Source organism: Bombina bombina, chromosome 1 (assembly GCF_027579735.1).
Source record: "Bombina bombina isolate aBomBom1 chromosome 1, aBomBom1.pri, whole genome shotgun sequence".
NCBI lineage: Eukaryota > Metazoa > Chordata > Amphibia > Anura > Bombinatoridae > Bombina > Bombina bombina.
In genome coordinates, this window is record NC_069499.1 from 1,147,135,432 (window position 1) to 1,147,155,217 (window position 19,786).

Consider the following 19,786-nt stretch of genomic DNA (forward strand, 5'->3'; position numbering starts at 1 on the left):
CCCCCTATACCGCCGCAACCTATAATCAAATTATTAACCCCTAAACCTAAGTCTAACACTAACCCTAACACCCCGCTAACTTAAATATTAATTAACTAAATCTAAATAAATATTACTCTTATTAACTAAATTAATCCTATTTAAAACTAAAAACTTACCTATAAAATAAACCCTAATTTAGCTACAATATAACTAATAATTATATTGTAGCTATTTTAGGATTTATTTTTATTTTACAGGCAAATTTAAATTTATTTTAACTAGGTACAATATCTATTAAATAGTTATTAACTATTTAATAGCTACCTAGATAAAATAAAGACACATTTACCTGTAAAATAAAAACTAACCTAAGTTACAATTAAACCTAACACTACACTATCATTAAATAAATTATTCCTATTTAAAACTAAATACTTACCTGTAAAATAAACCCTAAAGATAGCTACAATGTAATTAATAATTACATTGTAGCTATTTTAGGATTTATATTTATTTTACAGGTAACTTTGTGTTTATTTTAACTAGGTACAATAGCTATTAAATAGTTATTAAAGGGACAGTCAACCATAGAATTGTTATTGTTTTAAAAGATAGATAATCCCTTTATTACCCATTCCCCAGTTTTGCATAACCAACACAGTTATATTAATGTACTTTTTACCTTTGTGATTACCTTGTATCTAGGAACCTTCTTCCAGCCCCCTGATCACATGACTGTGACTGTTTATTATCTATTGTCTTAAATTTAGCATTGTGTTGTGCTAGATCTTAAATAACCCCCTGTGCCTGAACACAGTGTTATCTATATGGCCCACGTGTACTTTCTGTCTCTTTGTGTTGAAAAGAGATTTAAAAAGCATGTGATAAGAGGCAGCCCTCAAAGGCTTAGAAATTAGCATATGAGCATACCTATGTTTAGTTTAAACTAAGAATACCAAGAGAAAAAAGCAAATTTGATGATAAAAGTAAATTGGAAAGTCAATTAAAATTAAAAGTCCTATCTGAATAATGAAAGTTTAATTTATACTTGACTGTCCCTATTTAATAACTACCTAGCTAAAATAAATACAAAATTACCTGTAAAATAAATCCTAACCTAAGTTACAATTAAACTTAACACTACACTATCATTAAATTAATTAAATAAATTAGCTACCAATACCTACAATTAAATACAATTAAATAAACTAAACTAAATTACAAAAAAAACAAACACTAAATTACAGAAAATAAAAAAATATTACAAGAATTTTAAACTAATTACACCTAATCTAAGCCCCCTAATAAAATAAAATAAAATAAAAAATAATAAAAGTCCCTACCCTATTCTACATTACAAAGTAATCAGCTCTTTGACCAGCCCTTAAAAGGGCTTTTTGCGGGGCATGCCCCAAAGTAATCAGCTCTTTTGCCTGTAAAAAAAATACAACTCTCCCTTAACATTAAAACCCACCACCCACATACCCCTACTCTTACCCACCCAAACCCCCCTTAAATAAACCTAACACTACCCCCCCTGAAGATCTCCCTACCTTGAGTCGTCTTCACCCAGCTGGGCCGAAGTCTTCATCCGATGGGGCAGAAGAGGACATCCAGACCGGCAGAAGTCTTCATCCTATCCGGGCAGAAGAGGACATCCGGATCGGCAGACATCTTCATCCAAGCGGCATCTTCTATCTTCATTCATCCAGGGTGGAGCCATCTTCTTCCCAACCAACGCGGATCCATCCTATTCAACCGACGCCTACTCGCCGAATGAAGGTTCCTTTAAATGACATCATCCAAGATGGCGTTCCTTGAATTCTGATTGGCTGATAGGATTCTATCAGCCAATCGGAATTAAGATAGGAAAAATCTGATTGGCTGATCAGCCAATCAGATTCAAGTTCAATCCGATTGGCTTATCCATCCCCCTTACCTCCCAACCTCCCTGACCCGCCCAAACAGCTCTCTAACCCTCCCCCCTCTACCTATTAGCTGCCATTTTAGGTACTGGCAGCTGTCTGCCAGTACCCATTTTGCTAAAAAAATTTGCTTTATTTTTTCATATACATATAAAAACATGTATTTCCGTAGTGCAGCTGTCCCCCCTTATTCCCCTATCACCTCTCAGATCATTTTCCAACTAATATCCCCCTCTCCCCCTTTACCACATATTTTCCATTAAGCGGTCCGCCCCCTCCCACCCTCTCCCGCCCCTCCTGCTCCTCTCACGCCCCCTCCTGCCCCTCTCACACACCCTCCCGCCCTCCTACCGCCTTCCTGCTATCCCTCCCACAACACCAACGATCGGCACCTTCGCTGGTCGATGCTGCTGAGAGGGCCACAGCGTGCATCGGTTGCTTAGAAAAGGGTATTACACGATGTCTCAATATCGAGGCACCACTGCAATATCCTGAAAGCAGCTGGAAGCGATTATGTTCGCTTCCAGAGCTTGAAACACCAGAGGATGTGCCAGGCACGCCCTTGTCGTTAACGACTGTTTATTGTAGGACGTGCCTGGCACGTCATCGGTCGTTAAGGGGTTAATCTATTAAAACAGGAGAACCAATATGAAAATAGCTGCAGGAACAGGATGGAATGCAATAATAGCAAGTAGTTACTATTCTTTTAAAGTTGTGCACAGCAGTTTAATATAATAGAGTGCGATAATTTTGTACATTCATGTTCAACTACAATAATGTTGATTGATTGGCATGTTAGCTCATAACAAGTAAAAAAAAAATCCAAACTGTGTGTAAAATAATGATAGAAAACGCCCTAACCAGTATGATACGAGGAGAGTTGATGGAACTTAAGGCTAGGGACAAAAAAGAAAAAAGGCAATATCTGAACTCCACATTAGCACAAATGGGATATTGGGAGAAAAAACATAAATTAGATCCACGGGACGTCACTATACTAGCCTCACTAACACGACTCAGACAATCCCTTAAAAATTATCTTACAAAAGAACATCAGCTTAAATCAACACTGCTGAAACAGAAGTATTTTGAGATGCAGGACAAACCAGGAACATCACTAGCTAGGGCCCTCAGGAGAAGACAACTAAATATGCATGTACACACCATATCAGACATGCAAGGGCAATTATGTAAAGATAGTAAGAGTATAGACGAAGTGTTTCGGCAGTATTATACAACACTATACAACATACAAGACATATCTCACAGAACTTGACCTCCCCACACTAGAAAAAGAGGAAGCAGATAGATTGGACCTCCCCATCACCACAGATGAAATTACAAAAGCCATACAGGCAATGCCGAGTGGGAAAAGCCCAGGTCCAGATGGCCTTAGTATGAAGTACTATAAGAAATATTCAGATCAACTAGTAATGCCCTTGGCAAAATTATACAACTCATTTACTCCTAAATCATGCTTTACAAAAAACATGCTAGAGGCCCATATAACTGTACTACCGAAACCAGGAAAGCAGCCAGGCAGGCCAGAACATTTTCGCCCAATATTATTGTTGAACTCAGATATCAAGATTTTTGCCAAAATTCTAGCCACTAGGATAAACAGATATCTGCCTAAATTGATAAAAACAGACCAAGTGGGGTTTGTACCAGGGAGGGAGGCACGGGACAACACCTTAAAGGCTCTACAGATCATTTCTATGTTAAAGCAAACAACATTCCGATGGTCATAGTCTCCAAAGATGCAGAAAAAGCATTTGATAGGGTAAATTGGAAATTCTTAAAAGCAATTTTGCAAAAATGAAATTTGGCACCAAATTTTTAACTCAAATTTTCTCATTATACTCACATCCCACAGCTAAAATAAAGGTAAATGGTCTCCTATCGGATAGGCTACACATAAGAAATGGTACAAGACAGGGGTGTCCACTTTCTCCCTTGCTCTTCGCACTGACAATAGAGGCATTGGCACAAAAGATAAGAACTAACACAAAGATAACAGGGGTCACTGTAGGAGACTCAAAATACAAATTGGCATTATACGCAGACAATCTCCTGCTTCTGCTGACAAACGTAGAAAAATCCTTGCCAAGAACACTAGAATCGTTTCATGAATTTGGGCAGGTGTCCAACTTCCTAGTTAACACCACTAAGTCAGAGATAATGAACGTGTCATATGATGAGGCTACGCTAGATCAGTTAACCCCTGAATGCCCCTTAAAGAGGCAAAACATAAAACTAAAATACCTGGGTATATACAGTGGGCAAAAAAAGTATTTAGTCAGCCACCAATTGTGCAAGTTCTCCCACTTAAGAAGATGAGAGAGGCCTGTAATTTTCATCATAGGTATACCTCAACTATGAGAGACAAAATGTGGAAACAAATCCAGACTATCACATTGTCTGATTTGGAAAGACTTTATTTGCATATTATGGTGGAAAATAAGTATTTGGTCACCTACAAACAAGCAAGATTTCTGGCTCTCACATACCTGTATCTTCTTCTTTAAGAGGCTCCTCTGTCCTCCACTCATTACCTGTATTAATGGCACCTGTTTGAACTTGTTATCAGTATAAAAGACACCTGTCCACAACCTCAAACAGTCACACTCCAAACTCCACTATGGTGAAGACCAAAGAGCTGTCGAAGGAGACCAGAAGCAAAATTGTAGACCTGCACCAGGCTGGGAAGACTGAATCTGCAATAGGCAAGCAGCTTGGTGTGAAGAAATCAACTGTGGGAGCAATAATTAGAAAATGGAAGACATACAAGATCACTGATAATCTCCCTCAATCTGGGGCTCCACGCAAGATCTCACCCCGTGGGGTCAAAATGATCACAAGAACGGTGAGCATACATCCCAGAACCACATGGGGGGACCTAGTGAATGACCTGCAGAGAGCTGTACCAACGTAACAAAGGCTACCATCACTAACACACTACGCTGCCAGGGACTCAGATCCTGTAGTGCCAGATGTGTCCCCCTGCTTAAGCAAGTACATGTCCGGGCCCGTCTGAAGTATGCTAGAGAGCATTTGGATCAGATGAAACCAAAGTAGAACTGTTTGGTAGAAACACAACTTGTCGTGTTTAGAGGAGAGAGAACACCATACCTACTGTGAAACATGGGGGTGGCAACATCATGCTTTGGGGCTGTTTCTCTGCAAAGGGAACAGGACGACTGATCCATGTACATGAAAGAATGAATGGGGCCATGTATCGTGAGATTTTGAGTGCAAACCTCCTTCCATCAGCAAGGGCATTGAAGATGAAATGTGGCTGGGTCTTTCAGCATGACAATGATCCCAAACACACCATCCGGGCAATGAAGGAGTGGCTTCGTAAGAAGCATTTCAGGGTCCTGGAGTGGCCTAAGACAGTCTCCAGATCTCAACCCCATAGAAAACCTTTGGAGGGAATTGAAAGTCCGTGTTGCCCAGCGACAGCCCCAAAACATCACTGCTCTAGAGGAGATCTGCATGCAGGAATGGGCCAACATACCAGCAACAGTGTGTGACAACCTTGTGAAGACTTACAGAAAACGTTTGACCTCTGTCATTGCCAACAAAGGATATATAACATTGAGATGAACTTTTGATATTGACTAAATACTTATTTTCCACCATAATTTGCAAATAAATTCTTTCCAAATCAGACAATGTGATTGTCTGGATTTGTTTCCACATTTTGTCTCTCATAGTTGAGGTATACCTTTGATGAAAATTACAGGCCTCTCTAATCTTCTTAAGTGGCTGACTAAATACTTTTTTTCCCCACTGTACTTAGCGGCAGACACAAAAATGGTTTTTCAAGCAAACTACAAAAAATTTGAAGAAGAATTATCAGCAGATTTATCTAGCTGTAAAAATAAGTCCATTTTGTGGATAGTCCGAATTAATGTAATAAAAATGAATGCCCTTCCTAGGATACTGTACTTACTACAGACAACACCCATACACCTACCACTTACATACATAAGCAAGGTACAGTCATTAATGGAACAATTTATATGGCAGGGTATTAGACCACGGATAGTGAAACAAACAATGTACCTGCCAAGAGATAGGGGAGGTCTAGGGGTCCCTAATATACAGACATACAAGATAGCCATATCCCTACACAGACTAATGGATTGGTGTACAAACAACACACACAAACAGTGGGTACAGTTGGACAGACACATTCTAGGTCTAAATAATTCAGGACTGGCAGCTTGGACTCCCCACAAGCAGAGGCCAGAAATGTTTCAAAAATACCTTATTTTACGACATTGGACAGACTGATAGCCACTTCTACAAATATATCCGGCCTGCATTCTCCGATGCTCCCTAGCTGTAACAATAAAACACTACCTTGGAGTATCAAGGTGTTAGGTTTTGAATAAACTCGATAGTGGAACACAACTGCAGTTACGACCAAAATTGTTTGTTTGTTACACAATTCTGTCTAAATCCTTTATTGCAAAAAGGACTCTTTCAGATATGTGAATTTTGCTCAAATTCAGAAAAAGAACATGGTTTGTATACAGCAGCTGGCTGCAATGAAAAACTTATATAATCTGATGTATATCTTAGAGAGACAACAACAGAAATAGAGTATAGAACTGGAGGAATAAAGGAACAAATGCAGCAGCAATAAAAAGTCTTTCCCAGCAAGCAAGTGACTTAATTCAACAAAGCAGTTTATGCAGGAGATATGCCTTATTACTTTCAAGCAAAAGCAGGATCTTTGCAGAGATTAAACAGTTAAGCAGATATTAGTTGATGCTTTAGTAATTAAGTAGTTGCAGTAATAGCCACAAGTAATTTAGCAGATTATGGGTTAGTAAAGCGGTAATGCGGTTAAATAGTGTGGTACCTGAAACTCATACACAAATATCAAGTCTATTCGGTAGTAGTCCGTTCCAACCGCAAGCAGGGAGAAAGTTTGTTGGTGCCGGGCCCGGAGTGGAAGTGACGTCACGGTTTGAATCCTTTTGCGTGCTGCTGTTTTAGCTGTGTTGAAGGTATGAGCAGCAATTGATTATAGGTAAGCTGGAACATGCAGGACAGAGAAAGTTTGTAATCCAATCTGTATGTAGAAACTTCAATACTAAGCACAGAGTGCAAGGGGAGCACCTGTCTTAAGGAGTAGTTAGAGAATCAGCAGTCAGTGGGAGTAACTGGGAGTGACAAGGAAAAGAAGAGAACAGAGTCTTACACAAGGATACCTACACAGAGAATGGCGGACATATTAAGTATAAGGTCATTGCAATGCTGTATCAGAGCAGTGGGATGAGAACATTGGAGGACATCACTGAAAAACATCCAGAAATAGGTCTGAACTGGTACTCGCACACACAGATGAGACACTTCATAGACACTCACCCACACAGACAACAACTAATAAGATGGCTCACACCATATGAGAGTTTATGCTGCCAGAATAACACAACTAGACACGCGATATCCATACTGAATAAACAATTGTTAGTAGCAGACAAACACCAATTGCCATCATACACTAAAGTATGGGGGACAGAATTGGGCATTAACATTACAACTAAAGATTGGCGTAAAGCCTTCCTACCTACCAAAAAGTCTTCTGTATCTACGAGGATACTGGAAACAAATTACCAATTCCTAACAAGATGGTACGTAACCCCAAGCAGACTTCATAAGATTTACAAGACAACAAGTAAACTGTGCTGGAGGGGGTGTGGCAAGGTGGGGACCCCCACACATATATGGTGGATATGTGACAGATTGGATACATATTGGGTGGAGATAATAAAACAAATGACAGACATAGTTGGGAAACAGATACCCAATGACCCATTAATTCTCTTCTACATGGCACTTCCCAAATTGACTGATAGCGTAACAAAAGCACTGTTGGTATTGCTCATTAATAGTGCTAAAATATTGATCCCAAGGCACTGGAAATCCGCCACAGTGCCCACGGCGGCAGAATGGAGGGCTCAGGTAGAACACTTATTAACAATGGAAAGATACCACCATCTCAAAGTAGGCACAGTGGAAACACATGAACTAATGGTGATGAGATGGAAACAACATGTTAATAATTACCTCACACATTAACTGTTAAATAAGGGTAAAATTGTAATGTGCTGATAGAGTATGAGACAACCACACATTTAACATTGCTATACCTAAACTTGAGACCCAAGAGAGGTCAACTTTGAACTATCAGGGGCCAAGAAAGAGGATAATTGAACATTGCTAACAACCCCCATGGTTAATGAATGTTTAAGGCCACGTGAAAATTCTGTAGAAATAATAACCGTCAGAACTAGATTCTATGATATATATTTATGAGATGATGATGTAAAACAATGTATACATTCAAACTATGTTGTCAGAAACCTTTTTGTTTCAATAAAGCTTTATTTTAAAAATACAAAAAAAATAATGATAAAAAAAAATCAGTTTTTAAGTTTACGTTAGAATTAAAAGTTTTTTTGAACAATTTTAAGCTTTAAAATGAAAAGAGACAAGATAAATTAACTGTATGAATTTACCACTTTGACGATTGGTAGAATTTGTACACTTTATTGATTGTGTCTTACAATGCTATGGGTCTGATCTTAATGGGACATGAAACCCAAAAATTTTCTTTCATGATTTAGGTAGAACATACAATTTTAAACAACTTTCCAGTTTACTTCTATTATCAGATTTCATTCATTCCCTTGGTATCATTTGTTGAAGGAGCAGCAATGCACTACTGGTTTCTAACCGAACACATGGGTGAGCCAATGAAAATCGGTATATATATATATGCAGCCACCAATCAGCAGCTAGAACCTAGGTTCTTTGCTGCTCCTGAACTTAGATAAACCTTGCAGCAAAGGATAACAAGGGAAGGAAGAAAATTAAATAATAGAAGTAAATTAGAAAGTTATTTCAAATTGTATGCTCTGTCTAAATCATGAATGTCTAATTATGACTTTACTGTCCCTTTAAGTCCAATATGGGTATGTAATTTAAAGGGGCTGCAGCCAATGGTGTTTCGTTTAAGGTCCTATATGGGCATATAGTTAACAGGAACTGGTTGTCCAGTGTTTTTGTTAAGGGCAATTAGCAACCCTAACCACTGCTATTGATTCTGTTTAGGAGATATGACAAGGGGCTACTAAACTTTCGTGACCACTTGCCAGTAACACGGGTCGTTGTAGGTGACACCAACCGCACAGATTCTGAGGCACGTTTTTTTGTTGGACCTTTACGTTGCTATGGAGACAGTAAGTACTTTCCTTTTAAGGATGTTGTACTACATGTTTGACCATATATGTGTTTGTTTGCTATCCTAATTGGTAAAAGAAACAATGTGAAATGTGTCCTTTGGACCTCTGAACAATTTATAGGAGTGAAAATTTAATACCATAAGCATGCATTTAGGGTGCAAAAATCCAAGATTAATTTATGTACGATAAGTTGTTTTTAGAAAGCAGTATTATCAGCAGAGAATGTGAGTGATGTCACATAAAAGATCACTTGCCAGACCTTATCTTAAATATTGCCTACAGCTCTGGAGTCTCTATCTCTAGAAGGATATAAATAAATAAGTAGAAGCTATTCAAAGAACTACTTTGTGGTCTTAAATATTAAGCTTGCTTGACTCCAATCTGTCCTTCATCTTCAGCATCCTATCGCTCTCTTCATCCTGCCGCAACCATCTACACAATATTTCCAAAATTCGCACATTTCTGAGTGTTGGCACCACAAAGCAAATCATTTCCTCCTTTGCAATTTCCTGAATTGACTACTGCAATATCCTACTCAGTGACCTTCCTCTCTCCCGCCTCTACCCCTTCAATCCATCCTAAATGCCTCTGCCAGGCTAATCCACCTTTCCCATCACTCTGTATCTGCTGCACCTTTCTGCAAGTCCCTTCACTGGCTCCTCATTCACAGCAGAATTAAATTCAGAATTCTTACCCTGACCTACAAAGCCCTTACAAGTGCCGCTCCCCACTAATCAACAAATACACTCCAACCCATCCACTAAGATCGAACAATTACCTGCTCCTTGTATCTTCAATTATCACCTCTTCCCATGCAAGACTGCAGGACTTCTCTCATGTGGCACCTACCCTCTGGAACACTCTACCTCTCGCTGTCAGACTTTCCCCTAATCTGCCTTCTTTTAAATGCTCCCCAAAAACATTTTTGTTCAGAAAACTCTACCACGCAACTCAGTAACAATTTAACTCCACTTGCTTAATAATTGCCCTCATCTAACTCTGTATTAACATCATTCTCACCCTTGCGGTCCTCACCTCTTTCCCACCCTCCTACCCTTCTAGATTGCAAGTTTTCATAGAAAAAGGGGCCCTTAATTCCTCCTGTATTTGTTTGTCAAATTTTGTCTTGTCTCTTAGAATTATTGTGTCATTGTTTTATTTAAACAAATTATACCCTTGGATAGCTCTGTGGAATATGTTGGAGCTTTATAAATAAAGAATAATAATAATAACAATGTATAAATTACATTAGAGAAGTTCTATAAGTAATATGAATGAAACTTTCAAGCATGTGAAACCATTCATATAAAAAGAGCAAAACCAGAACAAGGAATCATGATCTCACATTGGAGGATAGTAGTTTTAGAGTAATTTTCATTATGCGTGGTTGATTCATGAAACAGACTTCCAATAGAGCTGACACAGAAAAATACAGTTATGGACAGTCTAGTCCATAACAAACTTTCATTATTCAGATAGGGCATGTAATTTTAAACAATTTTCAAATTTACATCTATCATCAGTTGTTCTTTGTTCTCTTGGTATTCTTAGTTGAAAACTAAACTTAGGAGGTTCATATGCTAATTTATAAGCTCTTGAAGGCTGCCCCTCATCTCATGGCATTTTGACCATTTTTCACCACTAGAGGGTGTTAGTTCATGTGTTTCATATAGATAGCACTGTGCTCACGCATGTGGAGTTCCTAGGAGCCAGCACTGATTGGCTAAAATGCAAGTCTTTCAAAAGAACTGAAATAAGGGACAGTTTGCAGAGGCTTAGATACAAGATAATCACAGAGGTAAAAAATGTATTAATATAACTGTGTTGGTTATGCAAAACTAGAGAATGGGTAATAAACAGATTATCTCTCTTTTAAAACAAGAAATATTCTGGTGTAGACTGTCCCTTTAAGAATATTCTTAGCATTATTAATCCTACGTTTCAAATAGTAATATGAGGAGACTCTATGTAATACTTACTAGAAGGCGGGTGTTTATTTACTTGTCAATATGTCAGTTTACTTAAAGGTACAACGAACACCGTGAGATTTTTATGTAAAATGTTTAGTTATGCATAATTAAACAACTTTGCAATATATTTTTATTATAAGCTTTGCCCCCTTTTCTAGTAATTTAGCTCTAAACATGAAACAATTGCTCCCTGCTGACTTCTCAAGACTTGCCGTGTTACATTTCTGCCTCTAATTGACTTTAACTGATAACAAATGCAAAACAATGCATTTTATACTAACATATAACCATGGCTATCCTTGTTCTCTGCAGACTAAAGCTCAGATTGTCTCCTCCAAAAAAGGCAAATGGAGGGTGGACTTTGGCCATTTGTTAAACAATTGCAATAAAAAAGATGTTCATTTTAAAAAAAATATAGCAGTCTACATAGGTATGCTGTCATGGAAACGATATTAACAGAAATATATAAATTTGATCATATAAGTAAGTATAAGAAAATTGGAATGTTTATAAAAGTGTATGCTGTATTTGAACCATGAAAGTTTAATTTTGACTCCCATGTACCTTGTATACAAAAACAATGACACTCCAGCCTGTTTAAAAAACAAGCTTTATTCACAATGTTAAATTGTTAAAGTTACAGCTAATTTCTCATTGAATTCTAGGGAACACCTGGAATACTGTGACATTTACAAAACCAGTAAGCCTGATCTTCCCAACCTTCAAACCGGGGACCAGCATTGACATTTCCTTCTACTTTAAGACAACGTCTCACTCAGGCACCTTCCTTGAAAACACAGGAAACAGGTGTCGAAACTTTATTAGGATTGAGCTCAACAGTAAGTTTGTGTTTAGGCTACAGTTCATAAATAAATAGTATCTGACTTGTTTTTATCTAGGTTCATATTTATTTATATATTGATCATATAACAAGTACACATATCAGAATTTTGAAAGCATAATGTAGCACCTGCCCAGAAATGATGAACAAAGCTATTAGGGAAAAGGGTTATGTATAAATGATCATTCTTAATCAGATTAGTTGTTAAATTTGAAATAGTAGCAAAGACATTTAAAGCATTATTTTGCGACAATATATCCCCACTTCAAATTAGGGTTTTATGCAGTGGTGAGATTCTGAAATTCTAATAACAGGTTATGGTGGGACTCCGAAATGATAGCAACAGGTTCTCTAACTTCTCTATAATACAAAACATTTACACTTTCTAAATTTTAGGAACAGGTTCTTTACACTTTCACAGAATTAGAACTGGTGGGAACAGGCTGAATCCCACTACTGGTTTTATGCCACTATATTTAATAGCTGCAATATTCTAAAATAGGAGGATTGTGGTTGATGAAAGGTAACCTAGTAACTAAAAAAGATTTCTAATACTACTGTGCTATTTATCTATCCTGCATGGTATATTCAGCTACCACTGATTTGGCATTTATTTATGACGTGGGCAATGGTCATGAAAATCTGACACTAAAATCACCATTTCCACTGAATGATGATGAATGGCATCTAGTTAAGGCTGAGATTAACGTCAAACTGGCCCGGCTCAAGGTTGACATCCTACCATGGGAAATCCGAAACTACCCTCATCAGAGCTACATCAATATCACATATGATCGGCCTCTTTATGTAGGTGAGTTAGTGTTCCATTTGTTTTACTTTATAAAATCATATAATTATGTCATCGGATTTTATTCTAAGTGAAAACATTTTATATCAAGTAAATAATATACTGTGTGCTAATTTATAGTTGTAATGTTCAAATGCGTTTATTTTTTCCATCAAGCATATTATGAAAGAGTAAATGCCTTAAAAATTGCATAATTCTGATATTTTCTCCTACTCATTACATTTTAACCAGAGCACCCTAATGCTACTGAATCTTTTTTAGCATGCCCTATACATTTATGGATAGCACAAAAAGTGCATATAATGTGCTAATTACGCTCATACGAAAAGTGTTGTGCGTGAGTGCAATACAAAATACCACAGTAAAATTGAGTGCTTTTTAAGACCCAAAGCACAGAACTACAGGAAAAACTCCACTACTTAGCCCACTCTCTGCTTAGCACACCATTAGCTTCAGACATGAATTTTACTTACCCCAAGTATATTATGTGAGGGATTTAAAGCACCCATGCTATGCAGATGTTAGCTCACCCTTGACTATCGCTTCAACAATAAAAATAATCTTCAATTTTGATATGAGTGCAAAAACAGAAGCTCTATTGATTAACACACAATAGTGCAAATATTTTTGTGCTCCACTTGTAATTTAGGCTTCAATCTCTCTAGAAAGGCAGGGGAGACATGATGAATACTATATTAACTATTCAAGGGTTAACAGATCATCATTGTGAGATAACTAATATTACTCTGTTATTTAATTTATTGTAAATAGGTTCTGCAGAATACAGATTCAAGCCATATATTGGTTGTCTTCGTGGGCTCAGGATGAACGGATTTACCTTGGATTTGGAAGGCAAAGCCAATGAGACTTTAGGTGTGAAAACAAACTGCACAGGATTCTGCTACAATCCAAGGATAGAATGTCAGAACAGGGGCCGCTGTGTAGAGAGGTACAGCCACTACACCTGTGATTGCAATGGAACAGGTTTTGAGGGGCCATTCTGCACCAGAGGTAAGAACAGCAATCACGTTCAAAGAGTTGAGACCATTATAAAAAATGATTACATGAAGTAAAGATGTTTTAACAGATTGAAGGGACATGAAGGCTGATTGGCTGATGGCTGTCACATGATACATGGGGAAAGAAAATTGCATTAAGTTTGGATTACATTTTCAAGAAAATATTCTTCTGATCATTTAAAATGCTGTTCAAGTGCTATTGCATTGTCTTTTTATGGCATATTCACCAATTGTACTGTATTTAGTGATCCTTAAAGGATTTAAAGTGACATTACAATTCAAGCTACATGCCTTCATTTTAGAGACTACTCTTGATGAAAAATGACCATATTGCTGTCTCTTTTTATTACTCTACTTTTACATTCTTTCTTCAGCTATTGGTGCATATTTTGAAGCTGGAACATGGCTGCGTCATAATATTTTGTCAGCTGGTATGGTGGCTGCCCGGGAATTCGCCAGTATTACCAGACTTGCTACTCTTCCACTCTTTGTGAGCAACTTGACCCGAGAGGAGATTTCATTCAGCTTTAGCACTACCGTCGCTCCCGCTGTTCTAATTTACATTAGTTCCTTTGCTTCGGATTATGTAGCTGTCCTCCTCAGGCCTGAAGGTGTGTGGAATCTACTACTGCAATCACTTGAGCATTTGGTCTTAGTATATTAGCTGTTGTTTATGAGAATGAAACTGGCTTCAGTCTTTAAGGAATCTTAAAGAGACAGAAAACTCCAAATATTTATTTCATGATTCATATAAAACAGACAATTTTGATCAACTTTCAAATTTAATTTTATTATCAAATTTGCTTCATTTTTTTGTTAACCTTTGCTAAACAGCATTGCACTAGCTGAACACATCTAGATTGGCAATCACAAGAGAAAAATGTATGCAGGCACCAATCAGCAGCTAGCTCCCACTAGTGTAGGATACATGCATATTCATTTGCAACAATGGATACCAAGAAAACAAAGCACATTTGAAAATAGAAGTGATTTTAAAAGTGTATTAAAAGGACATGCTCTATCTGATTCTTTCAAGGTTAATTTGGACTTTCCTATCTCTTTAATGGTTAGTTTTACCTATAATGTTGCCATTTAACCAGAGTTTTTTTTCTATAACATGGCCTTTAATGCAGTCCATGGAAACTGTTGTCGACAGCCAATGAGCTAAACCATGGGTGTAGATTTACAGTCCTCCAGTACCAGTAAATATGTTTTATCTTAGGCCCTAAATTATTCCTTGTGATGATTTGTTTTAGTTGACCCTTTGGTAACTGGATATAACGTGTCAGCAGTGGGCACATTTACTGTTATTCTAAAATATAAATTAAGCTTTTTTTTGCATACATGTGCTTTAAGAGTGGTATAAAACTTTGCCTTTAAGTCAATTCAGTTTGCATTTTAATTAGTTGTTTAGTTTGAGACTTGACAATGGCAACAGAATTTTGTTCCAGACAAATAAGTATTTTTTTCTGTAGGGCTTAATTATCATTTTGTCACTCTGTCCATAATCTTAAATGAAGTTAAGTCACATACTGTTTCTGGTTCTAGGGACTTTACAGTTGAACTATCAGCTCGGTAAGAGCCCTTATATTTACCAACTAAGCAAGAAGAATATGACTGATGGGAATCCTCATAAGGTCAACATCACCAGAGACTATCGTAACCTTTATACACAGGTATGTCTATAAGGCTCATCCAGTAGTTTAAATAAGAAATAAGGCAAGTATCAATGAACTTTTACAATTTGTTTATTAAGATGATATGTCTGTAGTGTGGTGTCAGGGCCGGATTGGCCTACCAGGATACCAGGAAATTTCCCGGTGGGCTGCAGCAGCTGGGGCTGGAAAGCTACAATTTAAAGGGGTGATTAATGGATGCAATGGGGTTTTAGGGTGCATATATAATATCAATCTGGCATTTTTATTTAATGCAAAGTAATATAATTTAATTCTGAAAAAAATATTGGGAAAGGAGTATCCCAGTAATCCCCCTTGAGAGAAATGGGGCCTGTGCATTCTACCGACTCAACAGAAAATAGGGCTGGTCTTCATATTTTTCCAGGGCTGCTTTTCATTCCCAGTCCGGCCCTGTGTGGTGTGAGGGCCTATGAATTCTACTCTCTATGCCTGTAAGTGATCCTAAACCTTATATACCAATCTTTAATACTACAACATGGGTAAACATGACATTTCGATATACAAAACTTCAAAGCTAAAGGTTTGTTTTCGTCATGCAGATGCACTAGAATAAAACGGCAGCTTCCAACACAATGCACAATTTAAAGTCCATTACTCATAGTGATTTTTCTATGCTATAAATCTTTATAATTGTTATTAACATAACTACAACTAAATTATCTGAACCATTCAAAACTGATATTAGTGTATAATAAGCAGTTTTTATTTAGGCTCCTTACTTGATGCCCCCTTTAAAATTCCTGTTTTATAGGAGTAAGTAATGGCGATATGCTTCAGAAATAATCCTCTTTTAGATAATTCCTAATATTAATAAGGACTTTTATGTCCGTTTAAAACAATATGGGCTAGATTACAAGTGGAGCGGTATTTTGCATTTTTGCTATAGTGAAAACTCAGCTAGAATTAAGATTTTTGCGCTAGTCGTGTTGAGCTGGTATTACAAGTTGAAAATAAACTTATTTTGTACTAGCGGTAACCCGAGTAGTGTACAAATCGGAACTTTCAATATCGCGTGCTCGTTCACGTATTCCCCCATAGAATTCAATGGAGATAAAAAAAAGTGGAAAAAAAACAAAGTGGAAAAAAACATGAAAATATGAATATTTCATATTCCAATGTTCTTTAATGTGTTTGTTTGTAATATGCGCATACCCAATCGCATACTGTAATATGCACAAACATGATCACATACTGTAATATGCACAAACATGATCACATACTGTAATATGCACAAACATGATCGCATACTGTAATATGCACAAACATGATCGCATACTGTAATATGCACAGACATGATAGCATACTGTAATATGCACAAACATGATCACATACTGTAATATGCACAAACATGATCGCATACTGTAATATGCACAAACATGATCACATACTGTAATATGCACAAACATGATCGCATACTGTAATATGCACAAACATGATCGCATACTGTAATATGCACAAACATGATCACATACTGTAATATGCACAAACATGATCACATACTGTAATATGCACAAACATGATTGCATACTGTAATATGCACAAACATGATCGCATACTGTAATATGCACAAACATGATCACATACTGTAATATGCACAAACATGATCGCATACTGGAATATGCACAAACATGATCACATACTGTAATATGCACAAACATGATCGCATACTGGAATATGCACAAACATGATCACATACTGTAATATGCACAAACATGATCACATACTGTAATATGCACAAACATGATCACATACTGTAATATGCACAAACATGATCGCATACTGTAATATGCACAAACATGATCACATACTGTAATATGCACAAACATGATCGCATACTGTAATATGCACAAACATGATCGCATACTGTAATATGCACAAACATGATCACATACTGTAATATGCACAAACATGATCACATACTGTAATATGCACAAACATGATTGCATACTGTAATATGCACAAACATGATCGCATACTGTAATATGCACAAACATGATCACATACTGTAATATGCACAAACATGATCGCATACTGGAATATGCACAAACATGATCACATACTGTAATATGCACAAACATGATCGCATACTGTAATATGCACAAACATGATCACATACTGTAATATGCACAAACATGATCGCATACTGTAATATGCACAAACATGATCGCATACTGCAATATGAGCAAATATGATTGCATACTGTATTATGCACAAACATGATTGTATAGTGGAATATGCACAAACATGATCACATACTGTAATATGCACAAACATGATCACATACTGTAATATGAGCAAACATGATCGCATACTGTAATATGCACAAACATGATTGCATACTGTAATATGAGCAAACATAATCGTATACTGGAATATGCACAAACATGATCACATACTGTAATATGAGCAAACATGATCGCATACTGGAATATGCACAAACATGATCACACTGTAATATGCACAAACATGATCGCATACTGTAATATGCACAAACATGATCGCATACTGTAATATGCACAAACATGATCGCATACTGCAATATGAGGAAATATGATTGCATACTGTATTATGCACAAACATGATTGCATACTGTAATATGAGCAAACATAATCGCATACTGTAATATGAGCAAACATGATTGCATACTGTATTATGCACAAACATGATCGAATACTATAATATGATCAAACATGATTGCATACTGTATTATGCACAAACATGATCGCATACTGTAATATGAGCAAACATGATCGCATACTGTAATATGCACAGACATGATTTTTGCTATAGCGAAAACTCAGCTAGAATTAAGATTTTTGCGCTAGTCGTGTTGAGCTGGTATTACAAGTTGAAAATAAACTTATTTTGCACTAGCGGTAACCCGAGTAGTGTACAAATCGGAACTCAACTTGTAATATCAGAGCAAATAAAAAGAAGTGCAAACGATCACGAAAACCCTCACAACACCACTTGTAATCTAGCCCTATAAGTTGCACAATTTTTTTTTTTAACATTAGTGTATAGTTCATGTTATTTTTCTCTGAATTGTCTGTAAAGGTTAAATGTAATTTATATTTTATTTTGGAGGAAAATAAATCTACATGAAAGATATTTTACATTCAGATCATTTTTGCAAATATATTGCTCCGATACCTTATTAGAACAAAATAATTGTTTAGAAGCATAACAAACTAGCCACTCTTGTAGCTTAATGCTTAAGGTGAATGACATTTATCAGCACGTGGGTGCAACTCTGTTTCATATGTTTCATATGTTAATAATTGATTTGTAAAATGTTTTCATTATTATATAAGATGTTTCTCAAATTGTATGTGTTTAAAATAATCTTTTTAAAGACACAAACACAGAATACAGTCTACGTTTGCTCTGTTTATTATAAACAGTTCTGCAGTTATATCGTATACATCCCATGCATTGTAAATTGACACAGGGGGGCTTCATACATGCCCTTATTGCAATATAATCAGTGAAAAGTTACAAAGTTTCAGACATAAGATTGTTTATGTGAAAAGCAAGAAACCATCGGCTAGATTTAGAGTTCTGCGGCCAAAGGGGTGCGTTAGCTACGCTGGCTTTTTTTCTCCCGCACTTTTTAAATACCGCTGGTATTTAGAGTTCACAGAAGGGCTGCGTTAGGCTCCAAAAAGGGAGCATATAGCATATTTACCGCCACTGTAACTCTAAATTCCAGCGGTGCTTAAGGACGCGGCCAGCTTCAAAAACGTGCTCGTGCACGATTTCCCCATAGGAAACAATGGGGCTGTTTGAGCTGAAAAAAAACCAAACACCTGCAAAAAAGCAGCGTTCAGCTCCTAACGCAGCCCCATTGTTACCTATGGGGAAACACTTCCTATGTCTGCACCTAACATGTACCCCGAGTCTAAACACCCCTAGCCTTACACTTATTAACCCCTAATCTGCCGCCCCCGCTATCGCTGACCCCTGCATATTATTATTAACCCCTAATCTGCCGCTCCGTACACCGCCGCAACCTACATTATCCCTATGTACCCCTAATCTGCTGCCCCTAACACCGCCGACCCCTATATTATATTTATTAATCCCTAATCTGCCGCCCCCAACGTCGCCTCCACCTACCTACAATTATTAACCCCTAATCTGCCGACCGGATCTCACTGCTACTCTAATAAATGTATTAACCCCTAATCCGCCTCACTCCCGCCTCAATAACCCTATAATAAATAGTATTAACCCCTAATCTGCCCTCCCTAACATCGCCGACACCTAACTTCAAGCA

The 19,786-nt window shown here is 37.2% G+C and overlaps 1 protein-coding gene across 1 annotated transcript in view; it reads left to right on the top strand.

The window, feature by feature from the left end:
- Positions 1-19,786, top strand: part of CNTNAP1 (contactin associated protein 1) — a 258,073-nt gene that overhangs the window by 219,664 nt on the left and 18,623 nt on the right. Inside the window, exons 15-20 of the mRNA XM_053699377.1 lie at positions 9,042-9,169; positions 11,808-11,981; positions 12,576-12,794; positions 13,563-13,802; positions 14,185-14,421; positions 15,359-15,486. Of these exons, the coding sequence (XP_053555352.1) occupies positions 9,042-9,169; positions 11,808-11,981; positions 12,576-12,794; positions 13,563-13,802; positions 14,185-14,421; positions 15,359-15,486 (1,126 nt within the window). The remainder of the gene's footprint in view (positions 1-9,041; positions 9,170-11,807; positions 11,982-12,575; positions 12,795-13,562; positions 13,803-14,184; positions 14,422-15,358; positions 15,487-19,786) is intronic.